Source organism: Cynocephalus volans, chromosome 16, assembly GCF_027409185.1.
Source record: "Cynocephalus volans isolate mCynVol1 chromosome 16, mCynVol1.pri, whole genome shotgun sequence".
NCBI classification, from domain to species: domain Eukaryota; kingdom Metazoa; phylum Chordata; class Mammalia; order Dermoptera; family Cynocephalidae; genus Cynocephalus; species Cynocephalus volans.
Window position 1 is genome coordinate 39,643,605 of NC_084475.1, and position 27,809 is coordinate 39,671,413.

The 27,809-nt window shown below is 39.7% G+C and overlaps 1 protein-coding gene across 3 annotated transcripts in view; it reads left to right on the forward strand.

Moving 5' to 3' along the window:
• CEMIP2 (cell migration inducing hyaluronidase 2) overlaps positions 1-27,475 on the forward strand; it is an 80,674-nt gene extending 53,199 nt beyond the window's left edge. For 2 of the 3 annotated variants that reach the window (XM_063080529.1, XM_063080530.1), the window contains 8 exons: positions 1,089-1,304; positions 4,757-4,965; positions 9,692-9,874; positions 12,239-12,458; positions 15,464-15,562; positions 19,882-20,036; positions 22,467-22,570; positions 22,960-27,475. In XM_063080529.1, coding sequence (XP_062936599.1) covers positions 1,089-1,304; positions 4,757-4,965; positions 9,692-9,874; positions 12,239-12,458; positions 15,464-15,562; positions 19,882-20,036; positions 22,467-22,570; positions 22,960-23,156 — 1,383 coding nt within the window. In that variant the 3' untranslated portion in view covers positions 23,157-27,475. Of the gene's footprint in view, positions 1-1,088; positions 1,305-4,756; positions 4,966-9,691; positions 9,875-10,344; positions 10,399-12,238; positions 12,459-15,463; positions 15,563-19,881; positions 20,037-22,466; positions 22,571-22,959 lie in introns of those variants that run through there. The other variant, XM_063080531.1, reaches the window with a different exon arrangement.
• The last annotated feature ends 334 nt before the right edge of the window (positions 27,476-27,809 follow it).

The window sequence follows — 27,809 nt, forward strand, 5'->3', positions numbered from 1 at the left end:
GCAGTTCATCCAGCTTGGAGTTTTCTATGGTAGTGATACTTTGGGGACAGTTTATAAAGGGAAGTTTGCAAAGTTTGTTCTACTTAAAAAGGTGGAAAATACACTGTAAACTTCTCTGAGATTTAACCGTCAGAGGCACAGGGAAAAGAGAAAAAGCGTGGTACTAAGAACCTGGAACCACTTGTCCCAAACATCCCTGTTTTCTATCGAGTTGCTTGTCATTTAGATGTGCTGTTGATTTAAAAAAAATCCCAGGATGATGAGTGCATAAAAGCATTTTAATGGTATATCTGTGTGGCTTGAACAACATCAGTAATATACCGCTAGTGAGAAGCAGCTAAAAACTATAAAACATGTTACCTGCAGCCAGCTGTGCAGCCTGTATTATGTGTTCAATACAGGCTTTATATTAGCTCTACCTGGCCTGAAAATTATTGGGCTGGGCTTGGTGTGTGTTGAGGAGCGAGATAGTAACATACACTTTTCAGCAGATTCTAGTGAGTTCAACAGTAACCCAGCTGTAATAAGCCAGCACTTAAATTGCGCTTCAGTTTTGAACCGTACTTATTTTTTGGTGGAGGAAGTTATATGAATAAGTAATTGAAGCATTCAGAGTGAAATAAAATGATTGACTCATTTGGAAGATAAACATATAATAGATTTTTATTTAATTGAGGTATAATTTGCATACTTGGAAACGCACAGATCTTATGTGTACAGTTTATAATTAAAAAAAAATATATACAACTGCCTAGTCTCCCTTCCCACAACTGTTCTGGTTTCTCTTACCACAGATTAGTTTTCTCTGGAGAACAGGTAGTAGTTTTTAAGTGGGGAGGGGGAAGAATAAAAACAAAGATGGAGTTTAACATTTCCCAAGGTTTTGGGAATTTTTTTCCCCTAAGCATGTCATTAATTAAGTAGAAAAGTCTGATTGACTGGGTGCCGTAGTTGGCAACTATGAGCTGTAACTCAGAATTGCTTTAACCTTAAAGCAGTTTTAATGGACATGCAGTTGGATCTTTGCAGGGGACACTAATATGACAGGAGCCTCATTTTGTGATGTCCTTGTTTTTCACTGCTGTCAGGTCTCTCTGAATGTCTTTTTTGGAAAGCCTGGCCCCTGGTTTGAAGATTGTGAGCTGGATGGTGATAAGAACTCCATATTCCACGACATTGATGGCTCTGTGACAGGATACAAGGATGCTTACGTGGGAAGAATTGACAACTACTTGATCCGCCATCCAAACTGTGTAAATGTTACCAAATGGAATGCAGTGGTCTGCAGTGGCACCTATGCCCAGGTAGGCTTAGAAAGTATTGCAATGGCTGAGTCCCCACCAGCCCCTGACAGTGCTGCTTCTGCAAGGAGTACTATTCAGCTTCTCAGTGTGACTGGTGCTTTCCAAAGCATGATTTTTCTTTAAAAAAAAAAAAGAAAGAAAATTCATTAGGAGTCAGGGACTCATAGGAGTTTACTTAAAACTCCACCACCTCAAACCAATTTAATAAGTGAAAAAGTGAGTCCCAGGAAGGTGAGATGGTTTACCCTTGGTTAATATGGTTGGGATGTAGTTGGGTGAGAACCCATTTTTCTTGATACTTAGGTTTTCTTCACATTACAGCTGTACTCCCTAAGAGGGAGTTTTATCCTGTGCTTTCAGGGTCACTATCTCTAAGTAACGAGGGAATCTCACTTTTCAGGCAGAATATCAGTAGGTTACAGGGAAAGTGAGATGTTCTCGGGGACAGAGCTGGGAATTGGAAATGAGCGGAAAAGGAAAGAATCCAAGGAAATTCTTCTAATTGTATTATGATATAATGTCTATGAAAATATGAAGTAGATAACATAGATTGGGAAAGACCTCTTTGAAAACATTAAGCTGTTGTATTTTTATTTCCTTGATGCCCAGGAAAAGAGGATGGACTAATTTGCGAGGTAGTGTGTATGGTTGACTGCCTGGGTTTGAATCCTGGCTTTGTTATTTCCTAAAATATGAGTTGGGCAGGATAATTGATTGCTCTGTGCCTATGCACACTGAGGATAATAATAGTTCCACTCCTATGAGGCTGTCATGAAGACAGAAAGTGTGAATTCTTGTTTGTCAAGTGTGGAACATATGGCATGGCACATGGTGAAATGTGTGCTGCTTTTATCAGTATTTGAGAAGCAGGGCTCTAAGTTGAAAAGGTGATTTTAATAGTAATACTTAGGTAGATGAAAGAGATTGCAGAATGGAGGTACCAGTTGCCCAGAATTTTGAAGGGAGCAGAATTATCCTCCCATATTTTAGACAGCTAAAAGGTAGAATTTAACAATAGACTGTCAGGGGAGATAAAAGTGTTGCTTTGCTTCCCACGGATTTGCCACTCCTTTTCCCCTGGGTGATAGAGCTGACAAAGATTACACAAAGCCCATCTCTTCTGAGCAGTGAGATGCCCCAGAAAGGGGTTAATATCCCAGAACCCTCAAGTGTGAGGCATTCCTTCCATTTGGGAAATTAACCATGAATTGGGGTTCTCTTCCTGCATTTATTCTCCAGACCAGCAAGTTACAGGAAGAGACATAGGTGGGGTTTTGCTAAGTACAGTTTAACAAGTTTAACAATAGAAGCTGGTAACATTCAGTAAAAACAAGTCAGATGACATTCTGTTAGGCAATTAAGTGATCTACCAATAAAAGCTTGATCTAGCAAACATTCTTTCTCCCTCCAGTATCTTCCCAGTAACTTTACATATCAATCAGTAACTAGTCTGTCCTTTGAGCCAGCAACCTTGCTGTGTTACAATTCTTTATCTTACAACAGAGACTCAATAGCCTGGGGAAAATTTCCTGTCCTTTGCAAGGTCAATATTTGAAACTGCAAGGCTTTGGAAAACCAGGCCCTGTGAAGTACATTTGCTTTATGAATCCTCTACATAAAAGAATAAAGGAAAGGGATGATTAGAGCATGGTGAGGAGAATTAGAGGGAGAGCAAGGGTTCTGGCAAATGGAATTGGACTCTGATAGCCCCAAAGACAGGAAAGAAACCTCCTCCATTGATTTGCCAGATGCTCTCATTCGTAGCATGGGCTCTTCATGGGGAGAGACCAGTTCGGTGGTATTTCCCCTCTGCTGAGCTCCTTTTACTTTGCCTGTCAGAGGTGTCTTTATGGGCTCCTGCTTGTCACTTTTCTGAGCCTCCTGAGTTTTTTGTAGCTTCTTCTCCTTAGCTCCTATAGTTGGAGCTTCTTGGATCAGAAGGATCAGAATTCCTCATTGCTCTTCTGACTATGCATCGTGACTATTAAAGAATATTAAAAAACCTTCAAAAAAGTTTAGATTTTTATCTATAGACAAGACAAGAGGACTAAGAGGGATAAAGACTGGAATCTGTTCTGGTTTATTTTAATGGGAGTATTAGCTTCTTTCTTGTGGATTTCTCAATCCCATCAGTTAAAAAAAAAAAAAAAAAAAAGGTGATACTTAGCTTAAGTCCTGGAGGGAGAAAGAGGGGATGGAAAATTAACTACAGGGTTAATAAAGAAGAAAAGAGCATGGCTGAAAATGTGATTTCTTTTTTACCTTTATTTCATTCTTAATCAGAATTCTTCCCACTCCCACCCCCAAATGTAAACATTACCAAATGGGTAATGTCTTCCTTCCATGGGAAGAAGAAAGGACATATATACACATGTTACATATATAACCTCATACGTATATATAAATATACATGATTAAATGTATGTTAAATATAAATATGTATTTAGATAATATATTATTTAAATGAAAGTAATCTGTAGTCTTAAAAATATGTATCATCTCTTTATTTTAAGTCTTTAAGTGGTATTGTTATAGAAGAGTATTAAATCTAAGTAGTCAAAACTGAATGAGTGGAGTGTGGTGTTATAACACCAAGGTCAGGGGTTCACATCCCCATACCAGTCAGCTGCCAAAAAAAAAAAAAAGAAAAAAAAAAAAAAACACTTTCTGGCCCAAAGGACATATTATTGAATAGTCAATATGGACAAGATTATAGAAGTGAGAGAGAAAAATACAGAAGTATTATAGATTAAATGTTAGTATTCTGCAAATGTTTTAATACTTCTGGAGAATTTGGTACTGATTTGTTTCAGGTTGTCCTGAGGTTTGTCCTTTGAAGGATGCTTTTACGGAAGGTTTTGTTTAGGCGTGACAAGAGGCTGAAATACCACTGGAATAAATTCAAGATTTTCAAATTTGTCTCATTTTAATATGTTTTTCCAGTTGTTGCAGAGCACTTTATAATTTTTTTTTCCATGAGTGGGTGAAAAATGATTTCTTGGGCTGATGTAGGTCGTGGAAAATTGAAAGCCACAGCTCTAAGATATATAAATTTTCCATCTTATGGTTAGATTGACTTGACTAGAGGATATTAGTTTTCACATTGGTTTACTAATTTTTTTATGTGTGTGCTCTTCAGATTGAGGGTTTTCTTTGACAAGCTATATAAGCCACAAAGGTTTTATATTCTGATGAATAAGCTGGGCCTTATTGGTGGAAGAGATGATGAAGATGTTGGCTAGCAGAACACATGGTCTGTTTTTGCCATTTCTAGTGAAGCAGGCTGTACGGTGAGTGCAGTTTAGGATGTAGTTGGCTGCTGCTCATTTAGTCTGGCTCCGATCACAGAATCTCTCTTTTCAAAGTAGAGCCACTTGACTTTGGCTAGAAATGTTTGTGTAGCTATTTAAACTTTCATTCTCTTCCCTTTAACTTTTAATTCTTGTTTTAAGGTCTATGTACAGACATGGAGCACTCAGAATCTTACCATGACCATCACACGAGATGAGTACCCGTCGCACCCCATGGTGCTCCGGGGGATTAACCAGAAGGCTGCCTTTCCGCAGTACCAGCCTGTCATCATGCTGGAGAAGGGCTATACCATCCACTGGAATGGGCCAGCACCACGCACTACTTTTCTGTACCTCGTAAACTTCAACAAGTATGTTTCTATTATTGTTGAGCAAGTAGGAATTTAATGGAGAGAAAGAATAACATATCCCCTGGGTAGCAAGTAAAGAATGCTAATTTCATGTACTTTGCTCCTCTTATGGGGAGGCTGTTTATTTTGTGTGGATGGAATTAAGAGATTATACAAATGGAATCCTGTGATTTTAAAAGCATTTCTTTCCCTCCATAGTCAAGGTATTGTGTACAAAAAGCCATTCATCAGTGGGTTTTAATACAGTTTGCTGAACGCTTTAATTCCCCTGTAGTGGGATGGGAAGAAGTTTTATGTGGTATCCCAATGAGCACTTGGTTCCCTGGAAAATTCAAGTTTATCTTTGACATAAGAAAGTGGTGTGATTGATTAGTAATGCCTGCTGTGGGTGAGAGGAGGAAGAGTTGGGACATGAGTGCTGGACATTTGCCACCCCTGCCTTAAAGCATGTACTAGACCTTCTTGTCTGTGCTAATGATATCACGTTCAATCTGAGGCTCTAGTTTTTACCTTAATTTATTCAAGTGTTTGCTCTGTATCAATTTATATAAAGATGAATGAGAAAAGTACTTGTCCTCTAGGCACTCACAGTAGACAGGTAGAAAAAACATAATAGATAAACCAGAACTATTTTTCAGTAGATGAAGGATAGAGCAGCTAATTCTGCCTAAGGGAGTTGGGCCAGGATGCTGTGAAATTAGGTGACCAGTCTCGTTACGAACATGTAGAGTTGGGACAGGGCCCGTTCTCCTTGGGGAATGGTGGCTTCAGTGTCATGGGAGCATAGGGTGCAGCAGGGGAAGTGACAGAGGTGCAAATAGAAAGGAGGGAGGGACTGTTTTGAAAGGCAGGGGCAAGCCAATCTAGATTCGCGTGACTGTTAAACCAGGGGACTCCATGACACGGCTCAGATAGGTGCTGAAAAATCAAAATGGCTTGTTCACCTGACTGCTTATGAAGCTCTGGCTTATCAGAACTCTCTTGAAACACCCGGTTTGAATGAACAGAGAAGGATCGGAATGTGTAGGAAGTCAGCTCTAAGTAGGGCACTTGCAAGGATGGATGTCCCGGCTCTGGGATAGTTAGGCCTCTGGCACGTGCTCTAAACTGAACACCAGCACAGTGACGCTTGCTGCTGCTTCTCTGCCCCACTTACATAGTGAACCAATCCTAGAATCTCAGTACTCATTTTTGACTCTCATCAGTGAACAAACTCTGTTGGTTCTAGCTCTTTAACATCATTCAAATCTCTCTACTTCTTTCTACCCCCACTGCTGTGATGGAGTTCAGGCCACCTTCATCTCGGCTCCCCAAAGCAGCTTTATGTGGTCTCCCCACCTCCAGTCCTTAGTCCACATCATATCCAGGGTGAGATTTCTAAAAGCCCAGTCTGATGGTATCAGTGAATTAAAGAGAAGTCAATGAAAGAAACAAACGATCATCAGACAGGAAGGAGAAGAAATGTCCAGAAAGTTATAATGGGTAGGATGATGAATTTGAGATGAGATAGTACAATCAAATGATATGCACGGTTCTGTAAAGTCAGTACCATGCATAACTTTTCATCAAATGCTGAGTAGGTAAAAACATTTTAAAGTGAGAAAAAGCTGAGCCCAGAAGTTTTAAAAATTCACATGGGATTGAAATTTGGTCATACTTTTTTTTTTTAATTAGCTAAAAGTTTATAAAAATTACATGATGGGCAGAGGAAAGAGGAAGAGATGGACAGTTTTTCCCTCAAATTTAATGTAATTATAGGGAGGTCATAGATTTTGTAATAGAGCACTTCTGAAAATAACACTTTAAAAGCTATAAAAGCTGTACTTACTCATTAAACAAAATAAAATAAGAAAAAGAAAGAAAACTGAAATAATTTATAATCTTCCTAATCCAAGTGAGGCACTATAAATATTTATAGTGTTTTCTGCTCTCTCTGCCATCAAGTGCTTTCTGAGCATATGGATGTACCATAATTTTTTTTTCACCTAATAAATTTATTTATTGGAAATCTTTAGAACTAAGTTTATTTATTTATTTATTTTTAAAAATGCAATTTTATTAATTTTTTTTTTACATTCTAGGATGTTGTTGTGGAGCAGTTGGGAGCAGTTGGGTGGGAGGGGGAGAAAGGGGAAGGAAATGTGATGGAAGAAGGAGGAAGGAAGAGGGGTGGGATTGATGCCTCTCGCACCCCCCACATTCCCACAGGGGAGACTGGGGGGGCTTCCAGTGGTGGGTTGGTCATTGCCGGGCTGGGAGCTGATGTCAGGGGGATGTGGTAAAAACCCTCGCTCGCCCACAACCCCAGCTCAGGAACCCGGGGCCCTTCTTGCTGAGGCTTGGTAGTGTAGTCATCGCTGGGCTGCTTGCATGTGTCAGGGGGGCATGGCCGAGGCCTGAGGCGCCCCACTGCCCTGGCTTGGGAGAGCCCGGGGTGCTTCCTGCAGTGGCTCATTGGTTGCTCTGGGCTGGCTGCGGGTGTCTTTGGGGCATGGCTAAGGCCCTTGGCCCCCTACTGCCCTGGCTCAGGAGAGCCCAGGTTGCTTCCTATAGTGGCTTGGTGGTCGCCACTGGGCTGGTTGCATGTGTCAGGGGTGGGGGTGTGTGGCTGAGGCCCTCCACTGCCCCAGCTCGGGAGAGCCCAGGCGCTTTCTGTGGAAGCTCAGTGGTTGCTGGGCTGGTTGTAGGTGCCAGGGGGGGTCATAGCTGAGACCCCTGATCCTCCCCCCTTTCTGGCTTGGTAGCCCAGGGGACTTCTGGTCCTTCTAGGTGTTATAGGTGTTCTTTGGTGAAATGAGACCTTTACTAGTTAATATGAAACTTTGTCTCTTGTTGCAGGTACTTTGTTTTTCTTACAGTTTTGTGTTGGATTATGTGCTGTTCCCACCACTTAAACTCTGCACTGGAACTAATTTGTTATCCTTTGCTTACTTGTAAAATGGAGGAACTTCCTATGGGGACCAGCACTTGAGCTCTGTGGTTTAGCTAAATTGCTGCTTTGCTGCTGTTTCCCTGGGGAAGGCTTTTTGTGCAGCTCAGGTACTTCCAGGTCTAGTGAAATCCTGTGCACCTGGGGTTGTGTAGAAACTTTGGTCTGGGTCTGAGTCTTTTTTTTTTTTTTTTGGGTCTGAGTCTTTTCATCAAACTGCACCCCATGCAATTCTATATTCCTGACCAGTCTCCTCTGAGTGGTCCTGTGCTGATTGTGGGGCAGATCAGCTGTCCTTGCTGTGCCCCAGTGTTCTCCTGGTGGGTCTGTCTCCCCCACTGCCTGTGCTGCAAACACTTCCCATGGGATGGGCCATGTTCTGGTCCCTTGAGATGACACACTGGCTTTTGAGTGGCTCCTTTTTTTCCAGTTGTGGCTCCTTGCTCTTATATGGGTCCACGGGAAAACTATTAGTGGTCTTGCTGGCCTGTGGGCCACCAAGGCCCTCTTCTGCCCTGCTGCCTCCAAGCAACTTCATCTGTGAAGCTGTGGCTTTTGCCAGCTCCTGCTCTGTATGCTCAGCAGCTCCAGCCTGGAAGCAGCCAGGGCTTGGAATGGTCAGAGTGGTTTTTTCTTTCTCTCATCATGGCTTCTCCTGCCTTCATGTACTCCACAGGTCTCTCCTCTTCCCCTGAGCTCTAGCGGCCCCAGCTCGGCTGTCATTGGTTTTTTATAGTTGTAAATTGGTTGATTTGTGGGAGAGAGTGATGCTGGGGACTGTCTATTCTGCCATCTTGACCGGAAGTCTGTACTGTAATTTTTAAAGTACTTCCTACCCATGTAAACATTCAGGTTGTTTTGCTCTGCTTTTTTTTTTTTTTTTTTTGCTCTTATAAACAATACCTCATACAACATCTTTTCTTTTATGTCTTTTGTCTGCATTTCTACTTATTCTCTAGTGGGATTATTGGGTAAAACCTGTATGAACAATTTTAAGGCTTTGTTATATATTGCTTAAAAATTCTTTAGTGATGAAAAGTTCTGGAAGTGGATAATGGTGATGGTTGCACAACCTTGTGAATATATTTAATGCCACTGAGCTGTATAGCTAAAAATACTTCAAATGGTAAATTTTATGTTATGTATATTTTACCATAATAAAAAAGGTTTAAAAAAAAAAAAGGAAATGGTAAAAATGGAAAATACTTTTATAGTGTTTAAAAAGGACTAAAATTTTTATCTAAGGACATTAAGAAAAAAATACTGTGGCAATTTGGTGATATGCATCAAATGCTTTAAAAAGGCATATACATTTATATCTAGCAATTTTGCCACTGGGAATTTATTCTAATATAATTACAAAAAGATAAAAATGTATTTATGAACAAAAAATCCTTTAGAACAGTTTTACCCATGCACACTTGCACTATCAGGCTATTAGTATTTACATTTTAGTATACCCATACCCAGCCATCTCACTTAATTTAATATCTGTTTGGAGTGTGTAAATAATTTTACCTGACTTCTATTCACATTCCCCCAAATCCTGCTAAAACCAAGAATTTTTTTGTAGACCATATTATTGTTGTAAATATATTGATATGAGAAATTTGGGTAATAGATAAAGGTGGTTGATTTGCTAGTACGTCAGGGTTCAGGACTTCCATTGTTAGTAGCTCAGCAGAAAGTAGACACTTAAGGAGGAGAAAATCATGGCTATAATTTCTAAATGCTATGACACTCAGAAGATAGCAGTTCAAGCGTGAATTAATTTTTTTTTATTGTCTCTCCCTCAAGGAATGACTGGATTCGAGTTGGCCTCTGCTATCCATCAAACACAAGTTTTCAGGTTACCTTTGGCTTTTTACAACGGCAGAATGGCTCATTATCCAAAATTGAAGAATACGAGCCTGTGCATTCATTGGAAGAACTGCAGAGGAAGCAGTCTGAGAGGAAATTCTATTTTGACTCTGGCACGGGGTAATCCAGTGGAACCAAAGAATGAGAGTTATTGCTATTTTTCTTTAATGGTGAAATTACTAGTTCTTCAGCATAGCTAAGAATAGGCTGTGATGTGGCGGCTGTTGAGAAAAGCAGCTGATGTGGGTAATTCTCTGCACATCTCTATTACAGGTTTCAGGGGCAGCTAGAATGACTTGTAATTATAGTTGGCAGTAGGAATCGAGTGAAGATGTTTGCTGAGTTCCTATTAAGGCAATTTAGAGAGAGAAATTATCTTCATCAATGAACCACCAGTAGGCCCAATTGAAAATTAAAATAATTTTTTTCCTCAACAATTCTTAAGATGATTATTTACATGTGATATAGTCCATATTTCAGTGAGAGCTCATTTTTCTCTTCCTGCTGACTTAAGGCTATCTCTTAAGTTGACCTTGAGTTTTTAAAAATCACTGTGTAACCGTGGCATATTTGCTTTCAACTTTCTCTAGGCGGCATCTTTCCACTTTTTAATTCTAATCCTGTTCTCCCGGGGTCCTGTTGGCCTTGTCTGCTTTTATCCAGTTACAGTCTGGTAGGCTCGATCTCCTGTACTCTTCCAGAAAGTAGCATGCTCCTTCAGTCTCTATTTTTAAGCTGACATTCCTACCGTATGCCATTGTCTAGGCACTGCAAAGATACTGATGTACCTAAGACATTTCTTCTGTACATTCACAGTGCATTGAAGGATATGGGCATGTAAAGCAAGAGAGTGAAATGGTTAAATGCTGTATAAGTCCTGTAGTGGTACATTCAGTGACCCCTTTTAGGGTAACCCAGAAGTTCAGCCTAGACTAACCAGTGACATCCCAAGAGGGTGACCCTGGGGGTAAACCTTGAGGAACAATTAGGAGGAGATGGAAAAAGTGGTGGGTGAGGTGTCCCTGGCAGAAGGATCAGTGTGCAGAAATGCATGGAGGCATGGGAGAATGTGCATGGCATGCTTGGTGAAAGGCAAAAGGTTCCAAGTGGGGGAAAGCTGTGGGAGTGAAGTTGGGGTTTAGTCCTTAAATGTCTGGTTAACCTTTGAGTAAGATGCAACTCATTTGCCCTCCAGCAGCCAGTGTGATCCAATCTGCTTTAGTTTTTTTTTTTTAAATCATAATTATCTCTGATTTTCTTTCAACTTCCTTTTTTTTTTTTTCCTTCTTCTTGGCCAGCCAGTATGGAGATCCAAACCCATCACTTTGGTGTTATAAGGCTGCACTGTAACCAACTGAGCTAACTGGCCAGCTCTCGATTTCTAATTAGATTTAAACAACCTACCTGGATTTTTGTTCAGATGACAGAAATTCCACATTCCCACTTGATTTTCCACACAAAAAAACCCAGAACACCCAAATTTGTAAGGATAGTCTGGTGATCACAAAGTGATGATCAAATGTGTAAGAAGATGGGACATATTTTCTGGTCTGGGTATTCTCAAGAATCCCTCAGCTGCTGATGCTCTAATTTTTAAAATTCTATTCATTTTGACGATTTTAATTATATTTCGAAGGGGCCCATGCCTAGTCAGGTTCCTGTCTTTCCTTATGTACATACTTGTATGTTAAAATTATTGGATGTTGGGACACTGGCTGATTTTTACCTCATAATTGCAACTTTGCATTGGCCTCAGGTTAAAACGTGAATTCTCGATCTCCAGTAATCAATTACATTTGATCAAGTCCTTTAGAATCTTGACTTCCTCCTGACAGATTTGGACTGCTGCCTGGATGTTAGACTTTTCCATTCATCTTGGCAGTAGGAGGAGAATTCACAATGGGAGGAACTGTTCATTTTGCCTGATTTTGGCCCAAGTACAGACAGGAGGACCCCAGGCCAGTCTGCTCTTGGTAAACATCACAGGAATTGATGTGAAACTTTATCTTGGCCTTAGCCAGACAAGTCAGAATTGCTGTTTTTATTATTCCACTTTTGTGCCTTAAATCAAAATGATTTCTGAACCAAAAAAAAAAAAAAGAGAATAAACCACACTAATTTACCAAATCTGAAACTCAACATGCGTATAAACTTTTCCAAGTAATTTTTGAGCCAAACCAAATTCCATCCTCCCAAATTACCTATTGAACGAATTCAAGCCGGAAATCAACTCTGATATCTTTCAGAATGACTGAACCAGGGTATCAAAATATTTTCTACAGTGGTATTGCCTTTGACTTAGGACTCTAGTCAGACAGAAAGGAAAGAGAAACAACTTTATTAATTTTGTGATTTATTTTTCTTTTAAGGAAAAGTTACTTTACTGGAAGAATATCCCTTTTAGCCAGGGGTTGATTTGAGGAATTTTTGTAAGTTTTTGAGAGTAAGTCAAACAACAGATGGATTGGTTTCTGTTTTATGCAGGTTACTGTTTTTGTATCTCAAAGCTAAAAGCCACAGGGATGGCCACAGTTACTGTTCATCTCAGGGATGTGAAAGAGTCAAGATCCAGGCAGCGACAGACTCAAAAGACATGGGTAACTGCATGGCCAAGGCGTATCCACAGTATTACAGAAAGCCATCGGCAGTCAAGCGGATGCCATCCGTGCTTACTGGACTCTGTAAAGGCTGTGGCACCCGTCAGGTAAACTAAGGAGAAAAGTGGGCTGTTGCCTGGGACAAAAATGTCAAAGGGCTTCTTTGCAGTAGGTGCACTTTTTCTTTGAGACATCCGTGTTGCCAATTTATAAATACTTGGTGTCTCCTGAATTTTGGCCCATTCTAGAATGGGATGTCCATAAGAAGCATACTAGTCCAAATTTATAACAGAAATACTTTCCCCCCAGATACATCAGTTTACTCTCGATGGCTGTGGATTTTATACAGTTTGAAAATAGAGGTCGCTATGTTAGTCATCATTTTTTCTTTCTCAGATGTGTGATTCTGTTACACTATTGCCATTGGGATTACATGACAGATATGTAAAAAAAACAAAAACAAAAAAACCTTTATTGGCAGTGTGAGATTTCTTCTAAAAAAATTGCAACTTGTGAAAATTGTTTCCTTTTTTAAAGGTGGAAAGCCACTCTTAATTTTAAAGCATGTGCTGTTATATTTACCTATAATTAAAAATACAGACTGACTTTGGTTAGATGTGAAAATGCTTCTCCTGACATACTCTTTTTTAAAAAAAATTTTTAAAGTTTGTTTTTATTTACATTCAGAAACATTAGCTCTTCTCATGTACAGTTTGATGAGTTTGGCAATGAACATAGTCATGCAGCTACTACAAGACACAGAATTGTGCCATCACTACCCCCCCAAATTCCTCTCGTGCTCCTCCTTTGTAATCAAACTTCCTGCCTCACACACACAACCCCTGGAAGCTGCTGATCTGCTCTCCATCCCTATAGTTTTGCCATCTCCAGGGTGTATTGACATATTCTTAATTAGATGCCATCCTTCTGGATCTTGAAAAACCATGGCAATGGAAATAAACCCCAAATAGGGGCTAAAATCAGATATACTGATGGAGTTCCAGAGGAAGTCAGACCAACTCCAAGTGAAAATAGTATAGAGCTACTACTGCCCTAATTCGTATTTCATCTTTACACAAACAAATACAGGCTAAGGGAAATGGTTCTCAAAGTGTGGTCCCCAGACCAGCAGCATCGGTGTCCCCTGGGAACTTGTGAGAAATGGGAATTCTTGGGCTCCACTCTAGTGCTAGTGAATCAGCAAGTCTGGGGCTGGGGCCCTGCAATCTGTGCTTTAGCAAGTCTGCAGGTGATTCTGATACACGTTCTCATTTGGACCCCACTGAGGACCTTTTTTTAAAAACAAGTAATGCCGCAAAAATGTGTACTGCCTGTTAATACGGAGAAAACTTTGAAATCTTTCTTTTTGTTTCTTAACTTCTAAATGATTTGAGAAAAAGGTTTTTCTTCCACTGTATAAGTTCTTTATATCTCTTTTTTTCCTCCATTTGTTCCTGTGGCAGTAAAAGCAGAAATGAATTTATGTTTCCCGTTAGGATATATAATAAGTATTTTTTTATGGCAGCTTTCTAAAACAATCTCAGTCTCTCATATCCCTGAGCCACCTCTATTCCCCAATACAAGTAAAACCAAAAACCAACCAACCAAACATACAAAACCCATGTATATGAAGAAGGTTATATAAGTTCTTGCTTGTCTTATGTAATATTTTGACCGTAATAAAGTGACATTTTTAGATAATCTTTGTGGGGAAGTAAATTCTCCAGCCCAATTCTCAAGTTGGATTTGTTAGGAAAGTTCTTCATTACTGAAAAGACTTCATATAATTTATAATAATAAACATTATAATTTATCAAAATAATTTAATCATCATTGGAAATATTCTAGGCCTGTCTTTTAAATGGTTCCATGCACTAATGTTTAGCATTCTTATTCTTTGTGCGTGAAGCACTGATCAGATTCATTTTTAAAAAATGTATTGATTACTGACTTTGTGCACTTGCAAGGTATTTGAAGCATCTGGGAACATTACTTGGAAATTTGAAGGGAATTTTTGTATTGTTTTGTTTTGTTTTGGGGGTTGGCTGTCGGGGGATCCAAATTTGTGACTTTGGTGTTACAAGGCTGCGCTCTAATCAGGAATTTTTGTTTTGAATGTCAAAAAACCAAATACATGTATATTAGGAGTAAATAGGAAAATTCCCACAGGTTTTGCTCCCAAACCTGAGACTTCAAAGAAATGTCCAGCTTCTAAGTACTACTTAGTATTATGATGATTATTTGTTTTTGCTGCATAAAGCAGAAACTTAGCACAGAGACCCATCTGTTGTTTCTGTAAGTACCATCTGGTGTTGTCTTATTGCATTTGAGCTGCTATAACAAAATACAATAAACCGAGTGGCTTATAAACAACAGAAATTTATTTCTCACAGTTCCGAAAGCTGAGAAGTCCAAGATCAAGGTGACATTGATGTATAAGGGCAATATGCTTTTAAGGGCCGAATTGTATGAGAGTTAAAAGTGCTTTTGAATGAGAAGAGAGACTTGAGGGGGGACGTGGGAGCAACTTGGAGGAATAGAAGGGAAAAGGAAGGGCGTTTTGGGGGAGGGAACAGCATCAGCAAAGGCTGAGAGGCAGGGAAGAGGTGAAGTGCTGTGGGAAAGTGAGGGACGGCCCTGCCTGTTGGATGGGAGAGAACAGAGAGAAATAGGGGCCTGTATGTACAGCCATGCATGGAACACTGTGCAGGTCACAGAGAGGAGCTGAGGCCTGGTCATGGACAGGACACTAAAAGTTTTAAGCAGGGTACCCCTTGTTATCTATACTTCATTCCTCTTCAGGACGATCTGTTTCTAGTTTTGCGTGAAATGTTTACAAAGATTTAAATATAAAGCACATTTATTGAGCCATTTATTGAATTGCTTTTACTAACAAGATTACTTGTTTGAGACTGGGATTTTTCTGGAAAATGAGGAACATACACTTCCTGTATTAAGCATATCAAAATATGGAATTCCAGGTCATGAAATATGTACAAAAAGTTCAGAAAAAGAACAGCACCCACTGGCTTTGATGTAATTGAGTTTATTTTGAGGGAACTTTTGGGAGAAAGATACAGTTGCTGTAAATATGGAACTTATTCCCGTCTAGGTGGTGTTTACTAGTGATCCTCACAACAGCTACCTCCCTGTGCAGTTCCAGTCGCCCAGTAAAGCAGAAACTCAGCGCGGAGACCCGTCTGTTATTTCTGTAAGTACCATCTGGGGTTGTCTTATTCCGTTCTGGCTGCTGTAATGGAATACCATAGACTGGGTGGCTTATAAACACCAGAAATTTATTTCTCACAGTTCTGGAGGCTGGGAAGTCCAAGATCAAGATGCCGGCAGATTCGGCATCTGGCAAGGGCCACCTTTCTGGTTTGTAGATGGCACCTTCTAGCTGTGTCCTCACATGGTGAAAGGGTTGAGGGGTGTCTCTGGGACCTCTTTTATAAGGGCACTAATCCCATTCATGAGGGCTCCACCTTCTTGTCCTAATCACTTTCCAAAGGCCTCACCTCGTAGTATCACCTTGGTGATTAGGATTTCAACATGTGAAGTTTGGGGGAGATGCAAATTTTCAGACCATAGCAGATGGGTACACTGCCGCGGCTTCTTGCTTTTATCTTTTCTCCTAGTGATTTGTGTTATTTCTGGCAATAGTCACTGGTTTGTAATCACATTTCAATTATTGGTGGCAAGCAGTATAATAGAGGTATAAATATGTCCCAAAGATTTGTGTTTTTAAGTAAATTATTCTTACTAATTTTTTTCTGAGTAGATTGTGTTTACTGATTACTTTTAGGCTAATGTTAAAATTTGTTCATATTACTTTTCACTCACTAAGAGGCAACTCATTTCATTTCTATGAAAGGAAAGGCATTTCAGTTAAAAATAATTGCCGCAGGCAACTAATATGTAGAAAAACTGTGTTTAGCCTTGTTATTTGAAACTTAAAATAAGCTTCCAAGTTGGAAGGGAAATGAAGGTTTTAAAATCTCTTTGACCTTTTAAGATTGCTTATCTCTTATTTTTTCAGATAAGGAAAGTGAAGATCCAAAGTGTTAGTTGTCTTTTCCAAATGATTAAAGGAAATATAGACATGAGTCTGCATGTTAATATTAGAATTTGGGCTTAGAGCCAAGTTAGCCACTGGGAGCCAGGTCTTGGCATGTGGCCTGTCCAAAACTGGATTAACCTGGGTGTCACCCTATAGAGTTCTTTGGGTAACAGATATGCAGCCATCCAATCCAGCTGCACCCAGACTCATAAGGTGTCTTTAGGGGCTCAGTTTTTTTCAGTGGTGGGCAATGTAATCACAAATTTATATACACCTGGCCCTCTATATTCGTGGGTTCCATATCCATGGATTCAACTAACTACAGATTGAAAATATTTGGGGGGGAAAAAAAACAATACAACAATAAATAATAATATAGATAAAGCACAATACAGTATAACAACTGTTTACATAGCATTTACATTATATTAGGTATTATAAGTAATCTAGAGTTGATTTAAAGTGTATGAGAAGATGTGTGTAGGTTATATGCATATACTGTGCAATAGTATGTAAGGGACTTGAGCATTACAGATTTTGGTATCCTTTGTGGGGGGAGAGGGTGTTTCTGGAAACAATCCCCTGCAGATACTGAGGGATGACTGTATGTATTAGTCCATTTTGTGTTGCTATAACAAATACCTGAGACTGGGTAATTTATAAAGAACAGAGGTTTATTTGGCTTACGATCTGGGATAGTTGCATCTGGCACGGGCCTCAGGCTGCTTCTACTCATGGTGGAAAGTGGCAGGCAGCCAGTGGGTACAAGCAGATCACATGGTGAGAGGAAGCAAGAGAGAGAAAGGGGAGGTGCCAGGGTCCTTTAAACAACAAGCTCTCGTGGGAACTAATAGAGCAAGAACTCACTCACTACCCCTCCAACTGCAGGGAGAGCATTAATCCATTCATGAGAGATCCGCCCTCATGAGTCATCCGCCCATGACTCAATCAGTTTCCAACTCTGCCACATTGGAGATCAAATTTCCACATGAGTTTTGGAGGGGACAACACATCCAAATTCCATCACTGTATATGTGGACAAAATTAAATTTTATGTTTTTTCTTAATTTTTTTGGTAATAAAATACACATAATATAAAATTTACCATCTTAACCATTTTTCAATGTATAGTTCAGTGGTATGAAATGCATTCATATTGCTGTGCAACCATCACCACCATTTAGCTCCAGAACTTACATTTTGCTTAACAACCCTGAATTAGGAATATTCCTACTTACAGATAGCTGAAAAAATTCCTGAAATCTGTATTTATTCCCCTCTATTAGCGATCCTCCATTTTGTAATATGCTCCTGCTGTAATTTTACTGGCATAAAATTTGTTAGTTCGGCCTCTCGATGTAGTCAGCCACAGGCAGATCCCAGCCCGCTAGTGTGGAATCTGGTGAGAGTCGCATGAGGGAAACAGGAGGGTGCTGAGCGCCACTACTCTACAAGCTCATGGGACATTGAAGAAGATATTGTTTGTTCAGGAATAATCTCAAGCAGGCTACGCTTCAGGGTCTGAAGACATTGTTTGACTCTAGTGCTACACATTGGGTACCTGGGACCCCAGAAAAGTCATAGAGTACCATATTTTGTGATATTTATCTCCAATGCTTTTCCATGTATTGCCTGAAAATTCTTTCCTAGGATATGGCATTGCTTTGGTTTTTATGGAAAGTTGTGTGTTAATTTGAGCAACAGGTTTGGGGGGGGTACTTTTTACAAGGACAGTTTTTGTTGAGGATCATTTTATATTGTTTCTTAAATGGACCTTGATTTCAAATATTCAGATTTTTAAAAATAAGGGAATTACTTCTAGTCTTTTCACATATAAAATTTACCTCAAGCACTTCCAATACTACTAACTGGATTAGAGTAGTGTAAATGGCTAAAAAGCCATTTTGAATTCTGGTGAGATTGTTACTGGAAGAGAGGGTCTGGGGAGGTTTGATGTCGGACCTGGACCCTGACCTCTACCAGGTTCTTGACTGCACCATAGGAAAGAATTCAAGAGCAGTGTTAGAGTTGAAAGCAAAAAACAGCTTTTACACAAAGAGAAAGAAATACACACTTCACAGACAAATTGCAGGCTGGCTTGAGACTGAGCAGCAGCCCTGCCTTCTTACTGGATTCTGATTTTATAGTTGGCTATTTTATACATATGCTTTCTAATGAATATTTAACTAAGAGAGTGGTTCCTAGTTACGTAACTGGTTATGTAACCTAACCTTGCACATGCTCTGTTGTCTCTTTGGAGCATGCTCATTGGTCAATTCCAACATATACACAGAAAGTTATTTAAAATGGATTTGGTGCTCCTTAGTGCCTCCAATGGAAGGCCATTCAAGGATAAACTCCTTTCTATTGAGCATGCTCAGCGACTGAAATTACATATGTCTGCCTCTGGTGGTCTCAATCTCCCATGCTGGTGCTGAAAATAGATGCTACATGCAACAGTAACTCAAGGCCTAGAGGAGGGGCTTGAGTCCTAGGGGAGTGGTCTGAAACCCAATCCCAGGGAAACTGAGAACCTCCTATCTTAAGATCAATCATGATTAGAAATAAAGTTTAAATATCATAATTCCCCCAAGCAAGGATAGGTTTAACGGTGAGAAAATTTTCCCTTTGTTAGCCTTTATTGCAGTTTGTAATTTTACACCTTATAAACAGATACAGTGCCTATGGATTAAATTAGTGTTAAGTTTAGTCAGTTGTTTTGTCAAGTTTTCTCCTTTTGGCTCAGAAATTTAATGATATTTGGAAATGTCTGGAGTTCCTTTTTCTTGGAAAGGTCACAAACCATTAATTTAAGAGGATTGTATACGGAAATTCAGCTCACAATAATTGTAGCTTAAATCCCAGTAAAATTGTCACTTTGCCATTTTGGTTTCAGAGGAGATCTATATTTGCAGCAAAGGAGATAAAGCAATCAAGCTTCTGTGATATTCCAAACCTAAATTCTAGGGGGGGGGGGATGTTGTAGGACACACACACACACACACACACACACACACTTTTCCCACACACACACACACACTTCCCCCCCCCACACACTTTTTCCCTAACCAATATGATGATAATTGAGCTATCTGAGTTGCAGTACAGAGGTTACCACCTGATTCCTGACTTACAAAGTTTGACCCCGATGAGAGAGAGTGTGTGTCAGAATGAAGGTGTCAAGTACTGCAGAGCCACCCAGCTTAGCTGATTGAGGGCTGCCATGACTTGATCAGAACTTACTTGATCTGAACTTACCCAGTCAGCAAAGATCAGTCAAGGCAGGGTCTATAGGAATGCAGGCACCATTTCAGACAATGAAAAACAGTAGGTGAAATGCAGTTTGAATCCTGGAAATATAATTTGTGTCCTGGGTTTTGAAGATAGAGGGAAGGGGATGGAAAGACAAATCATTCCTGGAGATATTACTGAAATGATAATGACAGCAGAAGACATTTTTGTATTCTCAGGTCAATGGCACCGACTTTACCTTCCGAAGTGCAGGTGTCCTTCTCCTTATTGTGGATGCGTGCAGTGTTCCGTTCCGGTTGACAGAAAAAAAGCTTTTCCTTCTTGCTGATGTCAGTCGCGTGGAAGAGTATTTAAAAACGGGAATTCCTCCAAGGTAAGTCGGGCTTGTTCTGTAACAGGGACAAGCCACCTGAAAGATGTGGAGTCCGCCAAACAGATAACACCTGGTTAATTCTGAGCTTTGGTTTGTCTACCTGATCTTCTCCTCTGGGCATTCAAGGCCTTGCGAAAGGTATTCATTTTTTTCCCACCACATATTGATGCTCAGTGGTCTAAGCTGCTTATCACTGACAAGCCATTGCTTATCAATGGTAGAACCTGCATGCTTGAAGATTTTGCATATGGTGGAAAGGCTCGTTATTTGGAACATTGCTATCCCACTTTTAGTATTAAGTTGATCTGTGTGGTACCTGACTTGTTCAGAAGGCTTATTACCACTTTGAAGTAATTTTCCAGGCATTTTCACCTTTGCAATCATCTGTCCCACTGATGGACTCTTGGACAGCATTGTACTATGGCTGTGATATATAGGAAGTCATCACCGGGTCACTTGTCAATGACTGGGAGAGAGTAAATTGATTTTTAAGTGGTTGAGTGTCTATATTCTTTTTCAAGAGCACTAGTCTGATTGGCTCTTCTTTGTTGGCCTCTGAAGAAGAGAAACCATTTTTGGGGTTGGTCAGACTCTGCCTGGGGGCAAGGAGATGAGTTTAAAGCCCTTTCTGTCCCTTGGCTTTGCCATAGATGTTGGTTTACATGGTGACCTTCTTTCAGTGATGCCATTCAGGGAAGAACATAAGCTTCCCGGGGAGTAAAGCCCTGTCTAGCTTTTGAATCATTTTCAGTTACGTTTTTTATAGATTACTTTTTAATTATTTTTGGTGCTGGCAGGTACAGGGATCTGAACCTGTGACCTTGGTGTTACTATCTTTATAGGTTACAGAAACAGATCCCAATAAGTCCGATGAAGCCATTGGTTTTTTGGTTATAATATTCAATGTGTATGTATAGTTCTGTCTTCTGATTTAAGACAATTACAGGGGATTTCTTCCTCAGACTTTTTTTTTCTGAGAATTTTTTTTTTAAGGATTTAAAGATTTTTCCTAATGTTGAAAACATATTCACTCACTCGCTTCCCTTAAAACAGTCCAGGACATAAATCTTGCTACAAATATTTAGGACAACATGGTAGTCCTGCAAGGTACCCTATAGATTTGAACTAAAAGGAATTCATTAAAAAGTCACTACTTTCTGCAAAGGGGACTGAGAAGGACTTTTGAGAAACTGGTAATGTTCTCTGATCCGAGTGCAGGTTGCACAAATATGTTCAGTTTGCAGAAATTCAACATGCTGACCACTTAGGAATGCTTTTTTGTACGTATGTTGTATTTTAGCAAAGTATTTCGAAGTTACAGGGTAACTGGCAGTGACTTCAGGGGAGACTGAGCATGTGTGTATATGTGGAGTGACCTTTAAGTGGCCTCATGGGACTGTCCTGAGTAATTCTGACCTATTGAAGAAAGTCAGGTTTGCAGATTGCTGTGGTCAGTCCTCTGCACTGATTCTGAATTGAGTCAGCACTGTTTTAGAAAGGCTACAACCTTTATTGGAAGCCATACCAATATAAAACTTGGGAATTTTTATTTTCAGAAATGCCAAGACCCATGTTAAGAAAACAAATATATTATTAAAGGATATGTAACAAGAGTTGAATAAAAGAAGAGACTCTCCCTGTTTCTAGATGGGAAAACTAATGTTGTAAAGATTTCACTCTACCTAAAGTAAAATATAAATGTAACGCTTTTTTGTTAGTGTCCTAATAGGTTACTTTTCTATTGTACTTGACAATACTGAAAGTTGATAGTGAAATTCATCTGGAAGACTAAATGTGGGAGAGTGGTAAAATATTTTTTAAACAAGTGACAATAATGCAAGGGACTTGCTTTATCAGATATTAAAATAAACCTTGAAACCATAGTAATTAAGGTAGCATAGTGTTGGCAGAGGAGGCAGAGATCAGAAGAAAAGAATAGAGAATCCACGGTCAGATCTGAGTATGTCTGTTGATTCACTGCATGATAAAGATGGCCATTTAAACCAAACCGTGGAGAACAGATTTTGGTTTACTTATTTATTTTTTTAGAATTGGTGTTATCCTTTCACTTAAGTAGATAATAGAACATAAATAGATAAATAGAGCATCTGAAACAGAACAAAACCATCCTCGTATGTTACAATAGACTGTTACCTAAAAGAGCTGTGTCCCAAACCATCCACTAGGTCAACTTTCCTAAATGACTTTTGGTTTCCTTATGTGTTACCCCATTGTAATAATAGCATGAGACGTTCCACGTGGGGCAGGTGAGTGGGAGCTTTTAACAGCAGAGATGAAAAAGCATCCAGGCCTTTTTCCTTGTTGAGTTCTGCTTTCTGTGGTATTTCTGTACCGCACTCAGTTCAGAAAGGTACTCAGTAAATACATGCTGAATGATTGAAATTGAAATTTTCTAACTTTTACACACAGATCAATTGTTCTGTTGAGCACAAGAGGAGAAATAAAGCAGTTGAATATTTCACATTCGTTAGTACCTCTGGGATTAGCCAAACCAGCTCATCTTGGCAACAAAGGTTTGTATATTTGCAATATTCTATGAAGTTCTTATGAGGCCCTCAAAATATTCATTTTTATGGTGGACTTTAGTTACCAGACTATTTTCAAGAGCTTGTTTTGCTGGTGTGGGTATCATTAAGATAATTTCGAAATAAGGGGACAGTGTTAGAAGACGTGTGTTGGGATATGGTTTGTTATTTGGGGCAAGAGGTGGGTAGTAAGAGTTCATTTGCGGATAGAAGGAAGTGCAGGTTTTTTTTAATAACTGTCTTTGTTCTGCTTACCTGTGACTTACCTTCAGCATTATTTTGCTGGAACTAGTAGCTGTACAAATGGAATTCTTTTCATTATTATTATTATTATTATTATTATTATTATTATTATTATTTATTTATTTTTTTTTTAGGGAGTACCATATTTTTGGGATTCAGCGGAAACTTTAAACCATCGTGGACTAAGCTATTTACCAGTCTTGCTGGACAGGGCCTCGGGGTGCTTGAACAATTCATACCTTTACAGCTGGACGAATATGGTTGTCCCAGAGCCGGCAGTGTCCGCAGAAGAGACCTGGAACTGTTAAAGCAAGCTTCAAAAGCACACTAGAGACTAACTGTAACTTAAGTGCTGGGGAAAGAAAATGTGAACTAACTTATTTAATTTATGGCATTTTAAAATGACACTGTTAACCCAATGGAACCATTTTCCTGTTTGATACAAAAGGGGGAGAAAAAGAATTTAAAGTGATTGCTTGAATAACAGCTCACGCACCTTTTAGTAGTACAAAATGTTAAAGAGTTTATTTGTATTGGTAAGGCTGATGTATTCAGAGAACAGTTTTCTTATTCCTCACCTTCCACCCCAGTGGTTTGTAATGACCATAAGCATTTCACTTGTATGAGGCAGCATAGTGGGGTGGGGGCTTCTGAGAGTCAGCCTGGGGTCTTTAGAGGACCAGCTATTATTGTAGCACCTTGGATACTTGAATTCTAATGTCCAGTTGTGTTGTGCAGCTGTTGACCGGGTGTTCAGCAACGCCTGGGGCCCTGTTTCTGGGCAGCCTTTGAGGGTTTCATGTGATTCTGAATGACAGAGTTTTAAGTGGCAACTCAGGCCCAGCTCATGCCCTTTTTTGCCTGGACATGTGCTATTTTTACTTATTTGTATACTGATTACTTCTAAGGGTTCAACTTTCAAACAGGAAGTATGTTGGGACAGAAGGGCTTTTAGGGATTAGAAATCCCTTTAATCTGTGACTATTGGGCAGAAATTTGATCTGCACCAAGGTCTGAGGTTGTTGGGACCATTTTTGCAGCTTTAATCCTTAGCCTGTTTTGACTGTATATTTGTGTTTAAAATGCAGAGCTAAGCTATTTACATTTTTTTTTTTTTTAAAAGCAGGCCATTTTCCTGAATTGTAAACTTGTGTCGTTTTAACTTGCACAAAGGAAGTCTGTTCTTGGTGTTGCTCTTGCACCTGGGGTTTTTTGTTGTTGTTTTTTTTGTGTGTGTGGATTTTTTTTTTAAGGTTTTCTGCTCACCGTCCTGCCAGGAAAATCCCAGAAAGCTTAATGATATCCCAGAATGATTGTACCCAGGTGGAAAAAAAAAGAGAGGGGATTTAAAGGCTAGAATCATGGAGGCGATATTTAGAAATGAACTTCTTTATAGCCTTTTAGGAGTGAGTCATTCTTAATTAATTAAATTGTGAAAGCCTATTAAAAAGGGCGCCAGGATGCCCAATTTCCCTTTGCACTGGGTGCATGCATTTCCTGCCAGTGAGGACTTAGGTGGCAAATGGAGATTGGCTCCCCAGCCTGGGATGTCGCCACGCCAAGAGGAAAGAATCATTACCATGCCCTTATGTTTTTATAAACCCACAACATGTGAAGTGTAGAGGAGGCGTGGCCAAGAGGCGGTGGTAGGTGGTGCATCCGGCTGACATTGGCAATGATCACAGACAGATTCACTCTCCTCTGCCAAGGGTAAAGCCTGATGGCCTGTACCTTCTGTTCCTTTGTGTCCAGGAGAAACTGCAGAGCAGCTCTGGGACTTCTGTTACTTTACAAAACATGCTACCTCAAAGTGCTCCCGATAAACCTTTCTAACTGTAGGTGCTCTTGCTAAGGGCACGTGTCTTCATGAAAGTTTAGTTTTTTGTTTTTTGGTGTGGTTTTTTTTTGTGTATTGATGAATGAGATCTTACCCATTAAATATATTATTGGATCATGGTTCCTGAAGGTGATTAAAGTTTGTGTGTATGTGTTTTTATGACTTAAATATCTTTTATGTGTGTTTTTTAGAGTCTGGTTCTCTAAAGATCTGGAGAGGAATTGTAAGTTCTAAGGCACTCAGTTTTTCTGATTTATATACTAATAATCAGGGCCTAAGTTAAAATTTAAGTACAAATATGTGTGCATGTATTTTATATGTGTGTATGTATCTATCTATATATTTATAATTTTTTTTAAATTCCAGATTCTCGCTGTAAAGAAGTTATTGGCAGAAATGAGGAGGGGAAACTGTCCACTAAGTAGATTTTGTAAGACTAAGTTTCAGAAGGGCACGAACCATATTCTCCACTGCAGAGGTTTTCAACTTTGGCTGCACATTGGAATCACCTGGGGAGCTTTAAAAACCGTAGAGGCTTGGGCCCCATCCCCTTACCCACAGATTCAGATTTAATTGGTGTGGGGTGCAGCCTGGGCATTGGAATTTTTTTAAAGCTCCCTGGGTGATTCTAACATGCAGCCAGTTTTCAGAACTACTGCACTCATATAATAGGCCCACTGTTTAACTTCAGTCTATAATTTTTTCGTGACTAAAAATTGCATTTATCTGTTATTTTTGAAATTCCTTATTATTCACAGAACTCCCGGCCCTAAACAAAGCATTTCTCTATTGTCTCTTCTTAACATAAGTTTTTAATACAGTTTCTTTTTTTGTCCTTAATCCTCTCAAATTGTAAAATTGGTCCTATAAGCTAATATACACATTTTAGGTAATTGGGAGCTGGCAATCTGTCTTTTTCTACCAAGAAAATAAACTCAGAGGTGATTTATAAGTTTCTAAGCATTTTTCATCACATTGGGCAATTGCTTGAGCTCCAGAAATGTGGCCATCCACCAAAAGGCTAGCTGATGAGAAACGCAGAGGCTCTCCTGGTGACAGGTTGGGGCGGTGGGAGAATGGATTAAGTCTTTGCTGTGAGATTCCTGCCTCGCCACCTGGGCCAGCATGCCATATATTATCTCCAGAGCTGGAAGAGCGTGCTTGTGAGAAGATGAAAGGCGGACCCACAGTCTCAGGGAACACAACTCCAAAGCAGCCGCTAAGCTGATGTTTAGATTCGGGGGTGGGCAGGGGGGATTTATGGCTTCTCTTTCCCTAACTTCATCAGCAGAGACACATCCTCATGCCATTAAGCAGGTTACTTTGTTTTGAGAGGGGTGGGCAATGAGGTGATGGATGAAGGTGTGGATGCCTCAGATACCTAGGTTTTCATTCCCTAAGAGAGGGGGTGATGTTTGGATGAATTCAGCTGAAAGGCATTTCAGTACGAAGGAATGCTCTTAGTCAATTCGGTTTTGTTTTTTTCTGTTGTTCCTAGTTGGTAGGTACATCAATTCCTTTATGACAAAGTTTGCTGATTGTGTGATGCACAGTTGGAGCTTACCCTTCAGAATTCTCGTTAGGCTTGCAGATACTTATTAAACAATGTTTAATAACTTGAGAAATTCCCCTGGAGGTGAAGACCTTTAATAAGGTAATGGATTTGTATCATTACTGTTAGTCTTACTTGGTAATAACCCAGTCTGCTAGAAATGTGAGCAGACTCTCTGGGCTGGAGCTAATTTTCAACAAAAGGTCAGTGAGAAAAAAATCAAGGAAAGCCATCCGCATTTCTGCACTCACTAATGACAAAATGCCGTTCATGTCTTACTGGACCATTAAAATCATTTGGAAGATAGAGCGTTTTTCATCTTATCTTCAGTGTGAGAAAGAAGCCAATAAAAGAGCTTAATTAGGCCCTTGTGTTGTGGATAAGGGCATGTATATTTTTTATGTGATAAACTTAGAGAATGACTGAATTGTGATTTCTAAACAAGGAACTGTGCCCCACAGGCCATCCAAAAATATCAGCCAGAGCAAGTGTATTAGTCCATTTCTGTTGCTTATAACGAAATACACTGACCTGGGTACTTTATAAAGAAAACAAAATTGTTTAGTTTCTGAGGCTGGGAAGTCAAAAGTCCAGGGAACACATCTGGTGAGGGTCTCTCGGTGGTGGCAACAGTGACCCAGGGGTCTCACATGGCAGAAAATGGTGGAGCAGAGAGAAGATTGTTTCTCATGCACTCTCCTTTTAAAGCCCTCAGAACCCCATTATTAATCCATTCACTAGGACATGGTCCTGCAATCTAATCACGTCCCCAAGGCCCCACCTTTCAATTACCATAATGGGATTTCCCACTCTCCCCACAATCGCAGTGGGGGCCAAGTTTTTAATACATAAAACTTGACTGACACAATTCAAGCTTCAATGAGTTTTGGTGGGGACATTCAATCCACGATAGCAATCTTTCAAAATGTTATATGTGAAGGTACAACAAAGTGTGGGTCAGAAAACATCTTTATAGTTGCATTTTGTAATTTTCCTAAGATGGGCAAAATGATTAGTTTGGATGTGAAATGCAATAGATTTAAAATTCATCCTCAGAAAAGCTTAGATGTCGTGATTGTAACTGGTTGACTGGGGTTGGCAAACTATGACTTGTAGGCCCCTTGCCTACAGTTTTTGAGCTAACAATGGTTTTTATATTTTTCAATATAACATGTTGGAAAAAGTCAAAAGAATAATATGACATGCAAATTCTATGAAATTTAAATTTCAGTCTCCATAAATAAAGTCTTCTTGGAAGGAACACAGCCGAGCTCATTTGCTTCCATGTTGACTGAGGATGTGTTTGTGCTACAGTGGCAGGGTGGCGTGGGTGCCACCGAGACCATAAGGCCCCCAATGCCGAAAATATGAACTTTTGGGCCCTTTACTGAAAAACTTTGCCGACCCTTGATCCTGGTAAAGGATCAAGGTGTTCATTGTCCTGTTCTTGGAACTTCCCTACACATTCTGAGAATTTTTAAAAGAGCAAGTTAAGGAAAAAACCTGCATCAGAATCACTCAGGGTGCTTGATGAAAATGCAGAATCCCAACCCTCAGCTCAGACTGGAGAATTGGCATCTCCGGGAGTTGGAGCA